Below are 14,204 nucleotides of genomic sequence, written 5' to 3' on the forward strand. Positions count from 1 at the left end.
AATTCACAAAAATGTGAATCAAAAAGAAAACCTAAAATGAACTTTTCTATTATTGTAATTCCATATTGTAACACTCAGATATTCGTTCCTGACTTCTCTCAATCCTGTTCAGACGACACAAGATGCCTCATTTGCCAATTGGCTTTACATCAATGCAGAGGGACAGTTATCAAATGGAGCGTTTGATGTAACATCTTCAAAGCACGTTTCACTTTTTATTGGTCTCTCTGGTCTCATATCTGCAACAAACCAGTAATATTGCCATTGCTATCCAAGGTTATTACATGGTCTGAAATGAACATGCGAACATGCAACATACCAAGAAACAGAGAGCAGGTTACACGGCAGAAACACCAGCAGATGATGGTGCCTCCTGGGCTTACATTGGAAGACATTGTATTTTCACAGGGTAGCCAAGTCATTGCATCTTAGAGACAACTAACAGAGGCTGAGGTTTCTGCTCCTCGCCTCAAGGGCTCTCACATCTCTCTTCAGCTCTCTGAAGGCTACCTTACTCCCGTAAGTCCTTCTGAATAAAAGGTACTACCCAGATTTCTGAGGGTGGGATTTCACTCCAGGTATGAGCTGGGAACATAAGCTTCCATTACAGTCAGCTGAGGTCTTAGAGACTGATTCAGTTGCCTCAATACAGGAGTCTAGTACCATTTGGAATACCTTAAAGTACTTTATCTGATCTCTCCAGAGGACACAGATCTCACATCATATCCACTAGCCCCAGCTAGATGTGTCAGATATTCTAGGATAGCTCAAATAGCTTTAGATACCYATGTTTAGGTAACTGAATACTTCCCATAATCAATATAGTCAAAGGAGCCTGAAGAGCTATTCGACTTCAAAGTACACTGAACAGTTCCCTAGGGTCCACTGACTACTAGTATTGACTAAATTTCCACTGATGATAGGGGAAGATAGTGAGACACCTACTCACACATAGACAGTGAAATTCAGACGTTTACAGTGCTGAACCCCGTGTCCAACACCTAAATAGGCAAACTGTGTCTGTAAGCTAATTTGCTGCCTCTCCTACATGAGACGCTTTCATAGAGAAGCTGGATTTTAAAAATCAATACCCCACTTTTATTTTTTGTTTTGTTGATTTTTGTTTTATAAAATGGGCTYGACTTATAGTGCACTTTACTGTAATGCTAGGGGCACATGAACCATCTACTTCTGCTTAATAGAGGATGAGAGCTTCAAGATCACCAACAGCTTTCTTTTAACTGTTTCAGTGTATGCTTTGCCTTGATAATACATCATTCTGTGAAAGAAAAGCACTTAAGCACATCCTAAGCATTGAGCATAAATTTAACACCCACTGACTTTAATGGGAATAAGTAATGATGTGCTTAATTGCATTGTAGAACTACAGCTAAGAGGAGCTACAGCAAGACAAAGGCAAAGGAGAAATCTAACTAGTCTAGAAAATCTGTATTTTCTGAAGTCTATAGTTTTAAATTTTACTATAAGACAGACGAGCTACAATCTCAGATAGGCTTCTATCTTTTGGTAAAGATTTACTTTAAATCAAAATGGAAATTAAAGAACATATATCAGAATTTTGTCCGAGATGTAGGTTAAACACCAGTGTCCCACATCGCTCTTCAACATGAAGATCTGAAGATGAAAGTTTCTATTCTATTTGATAATGACTGAAGCCTTAGTACAGATCTTGGAATGAAAAACATCTTTTGATGTTTGTGACAGACAATACCCGCAACAATTACATTTAATTGTCTTCATATCCCAGTTTTCCAGATCCACTCCTAATCTTTTTAATCATTTTGGATTTCCTGAAATTCCCTAGAGTCTTCATTCCCATTTTCATTTCAGGCAAAAAGACTTCGTGTTTGCAAAATGGAATGGAATGAAATGCTTTTGTTTTGCATAATAAACTATGAATTTGTCTTCTGGTAAATACCAATCACATTCTTACAGATTGAGCAGTCTAAACAACATTGTCTTCTAATGAGTACATATATAGTTTTGCATGTATAGATTTTTTTTGAAATAAGGATGTTATATATACTTACTGGCAATCACTTTAGCAATACAGCAACAATCAAGTATGAGATGTCTTTTACAGAGTGAGCTTGTATCTTTTTACTTCTCTATAAATTCTTTGTAATAATGTTGATTACAGCAAACAGCATGTTTTAAATAAATCCGTTTTCAGGATCATCATCATCCTGATAAAGTGCAATTCATATTTCAGTGTCTTTAGCTGGCATAATTTAGTCATTGCCTCTGAAGCTGCAGCTGATTGTGATCATCTGATTCTACATTTACAACCACACTTTCACATCACTGCAAGTAATTCCACTCTCCAAGCTGTCAATCACTGATATTCTCTCCTAAAAGGATGTAAGAGAAAGAAGGGAAGAAAGAGGCTCATTTTGATCTGTGTATTCCCTGTTTCTGAGATACTACTGTAAATGGAGAGAAAGGAACATGGCCCTTGAAGATCTCCCAAGGAGACTATGAGGTAGTATAACTAAGTCAAGCAGGCCATACTGCACAAAATAAAAACAGCTCCGTTTTCACTAACGTAGATACGTCAACATGCCAGACAACACCATGTAAGCAATGGAGGAAGAGAAAAAAAAATTCTGCATGGGGACAGGGATCACATCTACACTACATGTTAGGAGCTTGAAATCCAAAATCATTACAATACTGGCAGTTCTATCAGTCCAACAGGCTTCTGAATACTGTAGTCTGGGAGCACATTCGATCAGYAAGAGACAGTCTGACCTGGCCAAAATAGCTGAGGCAGTTGATCATAGTAGGYCAAAAGCAAGCCACTTTTGCAAGCTATTAAGGTGCTATGGAGCATTATATAATTATGTATACCTGTAACAGGATCAGAAAACAATACACAAAAGACTCCACTGGATAACCCTTACACAAGCATCTGTCCAACATTACACAGCATAATCATAAACATATTCCACTTCAATTCACAAAAATGTGAATCAAAAAGAAAACCTAAAATGAACTTTTCTATTATTGTAATTCCATATTGTAACACACAGGCATACTGGATTCGTCCAGACTGGAAAATGGCTGGTATTGTGTAACATACAAGTACATGCTCACTGACACATTTTACGTAGCCACTTTAAAACTACCTAAACAGAGGAAGAGAAAAACAAAGGAACTGTTACAGTTCTACTGTGCAGTGAGAGACTCTGAAAAGCCAACATAAAAATGTCAATATTCTTTATATGCCATATATGCTCCCTAACACAGGATTCAGGGAATTTGCAGATACTACTTTTAAAAACCTTCCCAAGGCTCTTCACTTCATRGCACTGGGAGGATCCCTTTTTCTCCAAATCCCATAGGTTTTCTCACCACAGACCCTGCAATCTGAGTAGTAACTTCAGAAAGGGGGTTCTCCTTATTGGGTTTATGCTATTCCAACCAATGTGAGGATGGGATTTATTCCTGAAGTAATATAGGTTCTAGCTCCACARCTTCAAGACATGATAACTTCCCTATTGTCATCTCTTCTGTACTTTGGGTACTCACCATTAAAAGTCAGTTAAGAGTACTGGATTAACAAAAAGATGCTACTACACTCCCATAATGCAGAGCTACAGGGATACCATAAATTAAATTACGCAGCAGTGTTAGTTCTCTTGACTGTGATGAAAGAAATATATTACCTGATAAAGCCATTTTCAATCCTTTCAATGTCTTCATCAGTATTTCTGACAGACAGCCTGTGCATACCAGTGTAGGAGTGTTGCGTGTTGATTTTTGCCATTTTGCTTTACATATCAACATCTAAGTGATAGCTGAAACAGGAGGAAAAAAAGCATTTGGTACAGACAGCAACAGAAATGTGCTCAGCACTTAAAAAGTGGGTTTTTTAAAAGCAATGGAACAGCAAAAAGTAAATTTGACCATTTGAAGAAAAGTCATTCCTTGATTTATTGCATTAAACAGGAAAACCACTACTAAAAATGCAAAAAAGAAAATTCATCACAACCAAAGAAAAGGGTTACATGGCACAATGTATTTTTTTTTATTCTCTGAGGTTTATGAATATCCATATTGTCATGCATATTATCCATAATGAAAATGCATTTTAAATCCTGTTAAAAGAAGATTAAGTTTAGAAAATCAAGAAAAAAACGAGGTGATACAGGTGCTAGAACAACCTATTCAACCTATTCAACCTTAACGTGATCTTGCTGTTTTAATCTGCATCTCTTCTATCATGAAGTTTTTAATTGCAAAATTGCATATTTACAAAACAAAAAATTAATCAAAACTTATGCTCCAGCTTAAAATATACCATGCATTAATTGTGTATTATGTAGTAATTATTCTTCCATTGCCTCTTCCTGTATCGTTTTCATTATAAGATTTCAAGACAAGCTCTGTTAAGGTATTTAGCAGACCAGCTCCAAAGAGTTAAGAAAGCTACTCACTGAAATTCAGTTCCATGTTTGGCCCTCAATACTTTACCGGAATTAATAAATCCAATTCATAACACAYCTCCAAGCTAAGGATGCTATTACCATGTTCAAAACCTGATGACAAAGTCTTGAGTCACAGAATCAAGGCCAAAATTACCCAAAATATAACCACCTTTCAGCGCAAATAAGCAAAAATCTACAAACCAGTAGTCAATGCAATCAGCAATTTACAGCAGCTTACGCTGCTCAGTGAAGATCCTCTGGCAACTCTGAGCTCCATCTTTGAGCCCTGCAAAACAGGTTTTAAGATTCAAGATAAATGTCTCAAAAAGGAGAGACAGAAGCAAAAGTTCTAAAGTGACCTAGCAAACTCCATTTAGGCATCTTTGTATCTGAGACACCAAGTTCTCTTTGGGACCATTCATCTGCCTCAGCCCATCTACTGTCCCTTTTTCCCCTGTAACTCTGGCTGAACGATCACACATATCCAACATAGCAGCAAATGAGATACAGATCTTACAAAAACTAAAATTCTCCACTGAATTATTCTCCCCAAAAGTTCACCATTCATGATTAGGTCTTTGTTATGCATTCAGCTTCTTAGAATAGATACTTGATGCCTATTCTTCACTCAGCTCTCTGAGGACTAAAGGGAATCATATATAATATCTAAAATTATTCAACATATTTTAAAATATAAAACAGAATAACTTATATTTTGTCCAGAAATAATGGAATTAGTCTAGAAAAATCCCTAGGACATTTTATTTTAAAATAATTCAGCCTCTGAAATAAAAATATTTAATAAGTTTATCAAATGAATAGGTTGCAAAAAYGGTATGATACCAAAAATACTTCATCTCTAGGAAAATTATTCATAAATCTTTTTGATTTACAATTATTACTTCTGTTATAGACTTTGTAACACCTAATTACAGGCTAGCTATATTATGCACAATATTCAAACATTTATTTTGTCCTAATTGTGTTAGGGCAACTCCCATTTCTCACATATTCATTTGAATATAATTCAAGATAGGAAGAAAATCTATTTTTCCTTCTGTCATTACTGGTATTTTCAAAGTTCAGTTTAGCAAAATCTGCAAACGTAGTCTACACCTTACGCTCTGTCCCATTGCCCAGGTTTCAAGAATTAAGGTTATAACASGAGACTACAAAGTAACAGTCAGGGTGTCACAACTGTTTCATTTAAAACAGAGCAACAGGTTCACCTGCTGGCAAATTGTTATGTACAAACAGAAAGTAAGGTTTGGTAGCAAATTGCTTCTGCTTACTAATATCTGCTCTTTCTGCTTCTCTAGTACCTCTTTTCCATTTCTACTGCTCTGAGCTATACTAAATACCAGGAAAGAAAACTTTTAACGGTATGGTGGCACAAGCTGCTTGGATTGTACTGCTCTGCATTGTCCCTGCTCTGCTTTAAAATAAAATGATTTGGCGGAGCTTCAAATCAAAATAGAATTCTGTATCACACTGCAGGAGGGAGGGATAAGTTGACACTGTTTCACTGAACAGCATCTTGTGTTTCCTCCACTGGATTTCCGTTTTATCCTAGTTCAAGATTTTAAAAGCTTGATGGAGGGAAAAAACAGAACAACTCATAAGATTAGAGATGAGTTGAGAAGCACAGACCTTTTTTGCTAAGGATTATTTCCAACACAAAGTTAGTAGTGAGTTAAGATCTTGACTAGTTCTGTCACCTAACACAACAATAACCCTGGTCATTAGGGCTGCTATTAATTCATCATCAATTAACTTGATGTCTATTCACAGTGGTTCTTAAATGAGGGTCACCTGGTTTATAATCTCCAATCAAATAAGTAATTTGGTTTACACAGTTAAATTATGAGATAATAAAAACCTTCTGAAGTTTAAGGATGATATAGCTAATTTGCTACCAACAAAATGTAGTATCTCAATGAAAAGAGACATTGCTCTGCCCTGGAAGAGTACTGAACACTGTCACTGTATTTTAAAAAGCTTTAGATGCGCTATATGGATTTCCAGATCAGTAATCTCTGTACCAGTATTTGGAAGTTTGGTTAGAAATCACTGAGTATAGCATTTCTTTAAACCTGAAAATAACATGGCTTCTTCAGATGTTACTAATCTCCTGGAATTAGATATTGTTAATCTGGAATTAGACACTACTAATAGATACTGGAATTAGATATTCCTAATCTGCCGGAATGCTTTGAATACGCTGATAGAGTAGTGAGTATGGGAAACAGTTGTATACTTTATTTAGACTTTCACAAGCTATGTTACTAAGTCACAGGACATGAATCTAAACACTATCCTGGACGAAAAACTAGCCAAGAAGACAGAAAACAAGAGCAGAACTAAGTGTCAATTTTTATCACAGTAAAAGGTTAAGAATWTTACTCCTCAGGATTCCATATGAAGACCAATGCCATTAATGATGCTGAAAAAGGGAGAGCATTGAAACAAGATCATCTCTGGATGGCACAAAGTATTATGGTCCAGAGAAACAAAAAAGGAGTGAAGAGAACTTCAGAGAGACTCACATCAACCAGGTGAATTTGTCAGCTTGATGGCAAATGAAATGCAATATAGGCAAAGACAAGTCAGTGCATAATGGTGAAAAATATRTAAACTATCATACATGCTTCCAAATTAATTATATGCTCTCAGAAAGGGAATCTGAGCATCATTATATACATAAGCTCAATGAAATCCCCCTGCTCCATGCAGGCTTGTGGACACAAAAGCTAACAAGACGAGAGGATGTATACATGGAAAAGCTATTAATACAAAGAATATTTAAACTGCTCAGTGAAAGAACAATGCAGACTTGTGTGGAGCACTATCAGCCCTCCTCTTAAAAAAAAGATACTGCAGAACAAGAGCAGATGTAAAAAAGAGTAGCAAGAATGACCAAGGACGATAATGATCAAGAAAGATAAAGAAAACTGGGGCTTGTTCACCCTAGAAAGCCAATAAATAGGAAGCTGAAAAATCAAAACATGTAGACAAACTTGGAGCTCATTTTAGAGCCCTTAGCATGATCTTGGCTGTAAAATCCCAATTTAATACTCAGTGTGGTATGAACTCCAGCACTGCACTAGACTTGAGGGAAGGAGGAGGGAATAATGTCACAGAGATACAACCCCACTATTAAGAAATTAAATACATTTATATATGTTAGGAAGGATATAAAGAGAGTGGATAGAGGCTCATTATTAAATTGTGCCATGTATGCCCAGCTGTAGTACAGACAGAACACAGGACCAGTAGAAATGAACAGCACAGTAATTTGGTTACAATGYAGGCAGTGAGACCTCCAGAAGCCAGCTCTTCCTAGGCCAACTCTTACTGCATACAACTACYCCTACATATTCCAAAAGAAAAGATAAATCCCTACAGTTTGTGTGCTAAATGAACTGAATRAGGACATTCAAACCAATGGGATGAATCTCACAGTAGAGCTCCATAAAAGCCATTAGAAAGGCCATACTCTACTGAGTAATGTATATGACCTATCATATCTACAACTGGTAAAGCAATAACATGATTTACACTAGGAAGATTTTAGGACAACTTCCTGCTATTTCAACTATTTACATTACATAAAATGCTGCCAAATTGCTGGCCATCCTATTAAGGAGAAATATTCTTTCCTTCCAAGCTTCTGTGGTTCCTGATGACAACTATGTTTATGGAGGTTTCTGTGTGTCTATAGAGGAGATCAGCATTTCAAAACTGGATCCCTAGCCACACAAGAGACTAAGTAGGGATAGGGAGCATCTTACGATAAGCACAGAGCTATGAGGAGCCAGCAAGCAAGAAAATGTTGGAAAGRGGTGAATCTCCTCAAGCATTTTCTCAGGGCCACAGAGAGATACTTTCAGCTAGTTGGTATCCACAACCCTGCTACTTCTACTAAAAGCAGGTATTATAAGCCAGTTTTAAGAATTGAAGACAGCTCATATTTGTATTTTAAAACACAGCTGTTGCAGTAGATGTCTGCCTTTTATACAGTCTCTGTGGTCTTTGAAGTACATTCTCTGCTCTGAATAGTTAAAGCTAGAAATTACACTGAGGGTAAAACTTAATTACCTGAAAGCTGGCAAGTCTGATAAATCCATATTAGCCATTTAAAACAGGTATTTAGATCATAGGTGATTTAACTCACTCTACACATACACCCACACACAGATACACATATACATATAGAAAGAGACATATGCACACATGTACACATACAGTCCTCAGAGCCTGAACCTAGTTATCCAGTTTTAGGCAACCAGTTTGCAGAACTGGATCCTCAAAGTATTCTTGTAATTTTTAGTTTTCCAAAACTTAGTGACTTATCTTTTAAGCAGTGTGAGTCAAACTATAGAAAACAGAGACTGCTTCAGGTTGCTGTATTTTTCAGAAGTGAAGAATTTCCAGTGTCATACAGCAAAATAAAATCCATCTGCAACAATTCTAACCCTTGAAAGACTGATATCTTTACCACAAAAGATCTAAGAAGAACTATAACATGCTTTCTCAGTTAATATTTCTTTTCTGATGCCAATTACTAATCTGAAAGAATGAATAATAATTCTACACTCTTTTTATTACATTGGCTGCACGAATCATTAAGACAGAAATTAAAGCTAAATGAGAAATACATATTATCCTACTAAAAACACAATTAACTATCTATTAATGATAGYTGTACTGTTTAATCTTCTTCCTTTAAAATTCAATAGCAACTCATGTGTCATGTCAAATTCTTTTATATGCACTGTTTGGTATAAAAGACTGGTTTTATCAAGACTGAGTCATTTTTTTGACAAAACTGTGTKTTCAAATAACATATGAACACTTCAGATTCAGATAAGCATTTCTTAATTTTGAAAATCAGGTTCTAATCATCTCTCTATCACTATAATAAAGACTTAGGACTAAATACATTAAGATTGCAGGATTTAACTTTTAGGAACACTACCATCCTGATTTCYTAAGTCTGGCTGCTAGGTTTCCTACAAAAAGCATTAAGAAAATTAGGTACCCAAGAATAAGATGCTGAGAAGAAAGTTACATATACTAGCCTATAAGAAATGACTGAAGTGTGTGTGAGAGACACTGAAAATAACCAGGCATCTAACCCAAGTCCAAGAAGAGGTGGCACACAGTCCACAAACCCCTTCTTTCTCATCTGTTCACCTATTTGCAGCAAACTACATTGTACTTACGAAACGCACCTCAGAAATGAGACACTGCTCAAGTCTGCTGCAAATTAGCAAGCCAAAACCAGGTTGGTTGCTCCCTTTCTGTGGAGTGCCCTAACAACAGGCTTTGGGATACAGTTACATATACTTTCTAACCGGTTAGCTGTGCTCTGGGAATACACACCAGGGCAGTCGTGGGAATGCCTCTTTTCAGAATCCTGCAGGAATTAAGACATAATCAAGGCCTCTAAACAACTTGGTGGCTTAGGATTAAGACAATTTTTCACCTGCTTACAGGTAAAAACACCAGCAAACACACATTTAAATATGATCAAATTATATCAAGCTTAGTAAGTCACTGGCTAAGCCACGAAAATGAGTAGTGTAGCCTGCCAAAATTGTGCAGTAAGACGTGACAGTTCAAACATCAATGGAAGAGGTTTAACATAGTGTATTCTGCCTCTTAAGAGGAGTGGGCTGAGAGTTCAYGTGAGGCCTGCTCTGGCACTTCCTCTGTTGGGCAGAATGTAACTCACCATAACTCAGTCCAAAAATGTGCCAAAATTGTTAAGYAGACGAACTGCTAGTTATGACAGCTTTAGTGCCTAAGAGGACTGAACTGCACTCAAGAAATGCATCAGTTTATACATGTTATTATAAAGCTATACATAATGGGTAATTATAATAACAGTTAAAATTGAAAATAATTAAACTAGAATGGAAAGCAGAGTTGCAAAACCAAGACTTTTTTGGAATAACTTAGTCAGCTAGAAATAAAAATTCACAAATTCTGCTTCCCAATATAGGAAATGCAAACCTGGAAAATTTGTACTGATTTATATCAGATTTATATTGGACTGTATTAGATGAGAATTTCATCCATAATTTCACCACTTCAGATATGTAATTTAAAAAGATTTCTGTTGCACCTAAAGCAGTAGAGACGTTTCTCTTACAGAGGAGTTGCAGTTTGTACGATAATGGCACTATTCAGGCAAACTACATCTACTGCTGCCATTACTATGAATGAAGAGACAGTATTAATATAGCAGTACCAATATTTACCTGATTAACATTTAAAGATACCATCTTCTAACAGTGCTAAACCCTGGAAATCAGGTTTTAATCTATCTCCTGAAAATCTAGAGTTGTAAGGCAGCAAGACATCATTAAACTTTGTATTTCTGAAGTAAATGCATATTTTTATCAAGCAATGATGGCAGATCAAGCCATTCACACCACCATTTAATATTCTCAGAGCTGCTTTGGACAGAAAACATGACAGAATTCAAAATAAGCTTTTCAAGGCAAAATACTCTGTCAAGGTGACAAAGTAAAAGGTAATGTTACCAACTACACAAATGCATACAATCCTTTATAAAATTGTAATGTCATAGTTCTTGAACCTTTCAAAAACATCTTACGTATTACTATGGAAGCACTGATAAGCTGCATAGACTCACTTACATCATGTTACTTAAGACACATTCCAAATCCTCACACAGTCTCTCAGCTGCAACTCCAGTAAGTCTTTGGGATTTATTTGGGGATTTGACCTTCACTACATGATCCTCGTTACGGCACATCATTTCATAATAGCCGTAATTCAGCTATATGTTAAGATAGTCAGCAGTTTCAACCTACCTACCTGTACTGGTGGCACATGAATTTCCAAAACTAAACCTTTAAGCAAAGGTAAGATTCAAGGACAACAAGGTAACTCTTTATTTATTTATTTATTTCCATTTATTCCCATGAATTGGAGATTTGTAAATTAACCTACAGATTTAACTCTGGCAAACTCTCATGGAAATCAGCTTTATATAAAGGCTACTGGATCAAGCCCCAAATAGCTTGAAAAAATATTAAGCAGGCTGCACCACATTGCCCTTTTCTCCTTTCCTCGTGAATCAAGGTGCATAATAGAGTTTGAAATAGCAATTTTAAAATCCTATGAGCTCTTTTAAAAAATATGCTTTTGAAATTATGTGACTATCTGCTGAATCATATCGTATTCTCTATAATCACTGGGCTCTACTATCTCATGAAAATGAAATTAATTTATATTCATATCCTAGTAACCTCAGTACTAAGATCTCTCAAATAAATGCACTTTCCTCACAGATACTCCAGGACTTGCATATAATACAGACAACACTGCATATTAATATATGTATACATATTCACAGTTTTAGAATTAATGTATAAGGTTGCCCTTGAACCATCTACTTGGTCCACAAAGGTCCTTGAACCTTTTTTCCTGCTGCCTTGAAGTAGCAAAACTATTTTTTGAATAAACTCAATTGTTTGGATTGGTTTTCCCTCTGTATCTATGAATGACTAGTAATACATTTCAGTTCTCTAAGATTTACTCACTTTTTGGCTGGAGATTTTGTATGAATTTATTATTTTTTAAACTGGAAACTGTTCAGGAGAAATTTGCTGTGAATACCGAATATAGTACTGTAAATTACAATACAGTAAATTACTGATTGCTGTTGACTGAAYACCCAAGTCACATAGCATTGTTTATGTTCCCCATCTGGGTTAACATGAAGCAGGTACCTATGTTTAAATATGGAAATAAGCTTGCTTAAAGGATTCTCACACCCCRATCAACATATTTACTTGGCAAAGTAACTGTTAAAAGTGAACAGAAAAGGGGCATGAACATAGCTAAAACACCACAAATTCAGATTTTTGAATGAGTAGCTACAGAAAATACATGTACGGTTGTATATGTGTACAAGGCCATACCTGTCTATGTATTCCTTTGAGTTCACTCCCGCCCACCTTATGTAAACTATCACACCCATCCTACTTGGCTAGGAAAAGAAAACATGCGGTAATCTGTGTCACGTTTTACCAGCACTAGCAAGGCATTCAACAGAAGAGGCTTTAAGAAGATGCTAATAAAAAGAGATGGTGACATTGGAGAAGGCTGCAGGATAACGTGCTGAACTGAAATGACAGAGCTTGGGTGCAAATTGGATGACAAAGGCTGGGGTCAGCAGAGGTGCACAGAAAGCAAAGCTGAAGGAAGCTGACACAGAAGGATGGTGTGTAATTTTTCAGAGCTGATGAGTTCTTTCTCTCAAATTGGTCACTTCTTGTTTATTGTGATTACTCTAGACGACTAGACATTCTGACAGTTCCATTATCATACAAACTGTGTACTTTTCTAATCACTTTGCAAAGAAAGGGAAGAGTATATAAAATGTGGTTTTAGCATGCATACTCAAAGAAAATGGCATACRAAAATACCAGAGAGAGAATAAGTGTGCAGACTGAAGGCAAAGTTGTGCTATTTAAAAAATAATTTGAAACTACAATTTTCTCAGCTGAGAAAACTAGATATAGTTTCCTCTTACTACTTGTTTGGATTGTAATAACTCTAAATTTAGAAAATAAAAAATAGCAAAAAATGTTTGCTACTGAATCCTGTCAACATTTGCATTTAACACCATTTCTTCAGCARTAAAAAGTAATGTTCAAGTCATTTTTTCCTTGGCTTTTTTTGTCTTTCTCCCATTACCAACTGAGTGGATGATGCATTAGAGAAAGACACAGATTATAGCAATGACTGTATCTTGCACACCCTTAGGCACATTATTTTCTGGCTTACACTCCAGTAAGTTTTGCAAAGAACATCATGCTGCTAAATACAAATTCAACTGGATTGACCTAAGTTCCTGCAACACCAGGAACCCAGGGAAGATATGTGCCTTCCCACTTGTAATAGTTGTGAACGTTTTCTTTATGTAGGGTTTGTCAATCTCACACATATATCACAGGTAATTGCCAGCAGAGAAGCTACAGACACACTGGTCAAACTGGTGAAACGATGCCTCAGTTACCAAGAGTTGAGGTAATTCCCCATTTCTGCACTCATAGATTTATGTCCTGAACAGAACCTTAACTATGGATATATGACTGTTTGCTTGATGGAATCAAATAATTTCAAATTTTTTTTTCTAAGAAAAAAAAAGGGGGGGGGGGGCTTGTACGATATGTTTCTACTTAAAACTTTTGACTTAAGCTTTAGAATACAAAAGCAACACAGGGTACGTTACTGTTTTTTTTCAGACTCACGGTTCTACGGCTTTTTTTGGTCTGTTTTTGCAGTATCCGAAATAAGAAGTTCCTTCTTATATGTCCGACTGCCTGCGCTYTGGGGACTTCATCCTTAAGCCGTACGGGCAGCCAGCGCCGTCCTTCGTGGAGGTGGTTGCGGCCGSTGCCGCGCTCCTTCCCCTCCCGGGGCGCCGGGACAGCTCGGCTCCGGCCGCCTCGCCCGGCGGAGCCGCGGGGAGTGGGGGCCCCCCGCGGCCGCCCCACTGCGCGGCGCGCACAGCTTACAGTCGAGGCCCGCGAGCGTAAGCCCGGCTCACCGCGCAAAGCCGCTCGCAGGGCTTTGCGATCCTGTTAAGTTCTCGGAAAGGATCAAAACGTCAAAGCAGCTCGGCGGCGCCGCGGCACATTTCCAGCCACGCCGAGGAAAGTTGGGAGCCCGCCGGGGGCACGGCCCGCCCGGCCGCCCCCGCCCGCGGCG

At 37.2% G+C, this 14,204-nt stretch overlaps 1 protein-coding gene across 2 annotated transcripts in view; it reads right to left on the reverse strand.

Annotated features, from left to right (window-relative positions):
• Positions 1-14,187, reverse strand: part of CNGA3 (cyclic nucleotide gated channel subunit alpha 3) — a 41,029-nt gene extending 26,842 nt beyond the window's left edge. For both annotated transcript variants that reach the window (XM_085321517.1, XM_085321516.1), the window contains exons 1-2: positions 13,745-14,187; positions 3,690-3,821 (exon numbers count right to left, since the gene is read on the reverse strand). In XM_085321517.1, the coding sequence (XP_085177643.1) occupies positions 3,690-3,790 (101 nt within the window). In that variant the 5' untranslated portion in view covers positions 3,791-3,821; positions 13,745-14,187. The remainder of the gene's footprint in view (positions 1-3,689; positions 3,822-13,744) is intronic.
• Between the last annotated feature and the right edge of the window lie 17 nt (positions 14,188-14,204).

This window comes from Rhea americana, unplaced genomic scaffold (assembly GCF_003343005.1).
Source record: "Rhea americana isolate MKP2758 unplaced genomic scaffold, rheAme1 scaffold_7, whole genome shotgun sequence".
Classification (NCBI taxonomy): Eukaryota; Metazoa; Chordata; class Aves; order Rheiformes; family Rheidae; genus Rhea; species Rhea americana.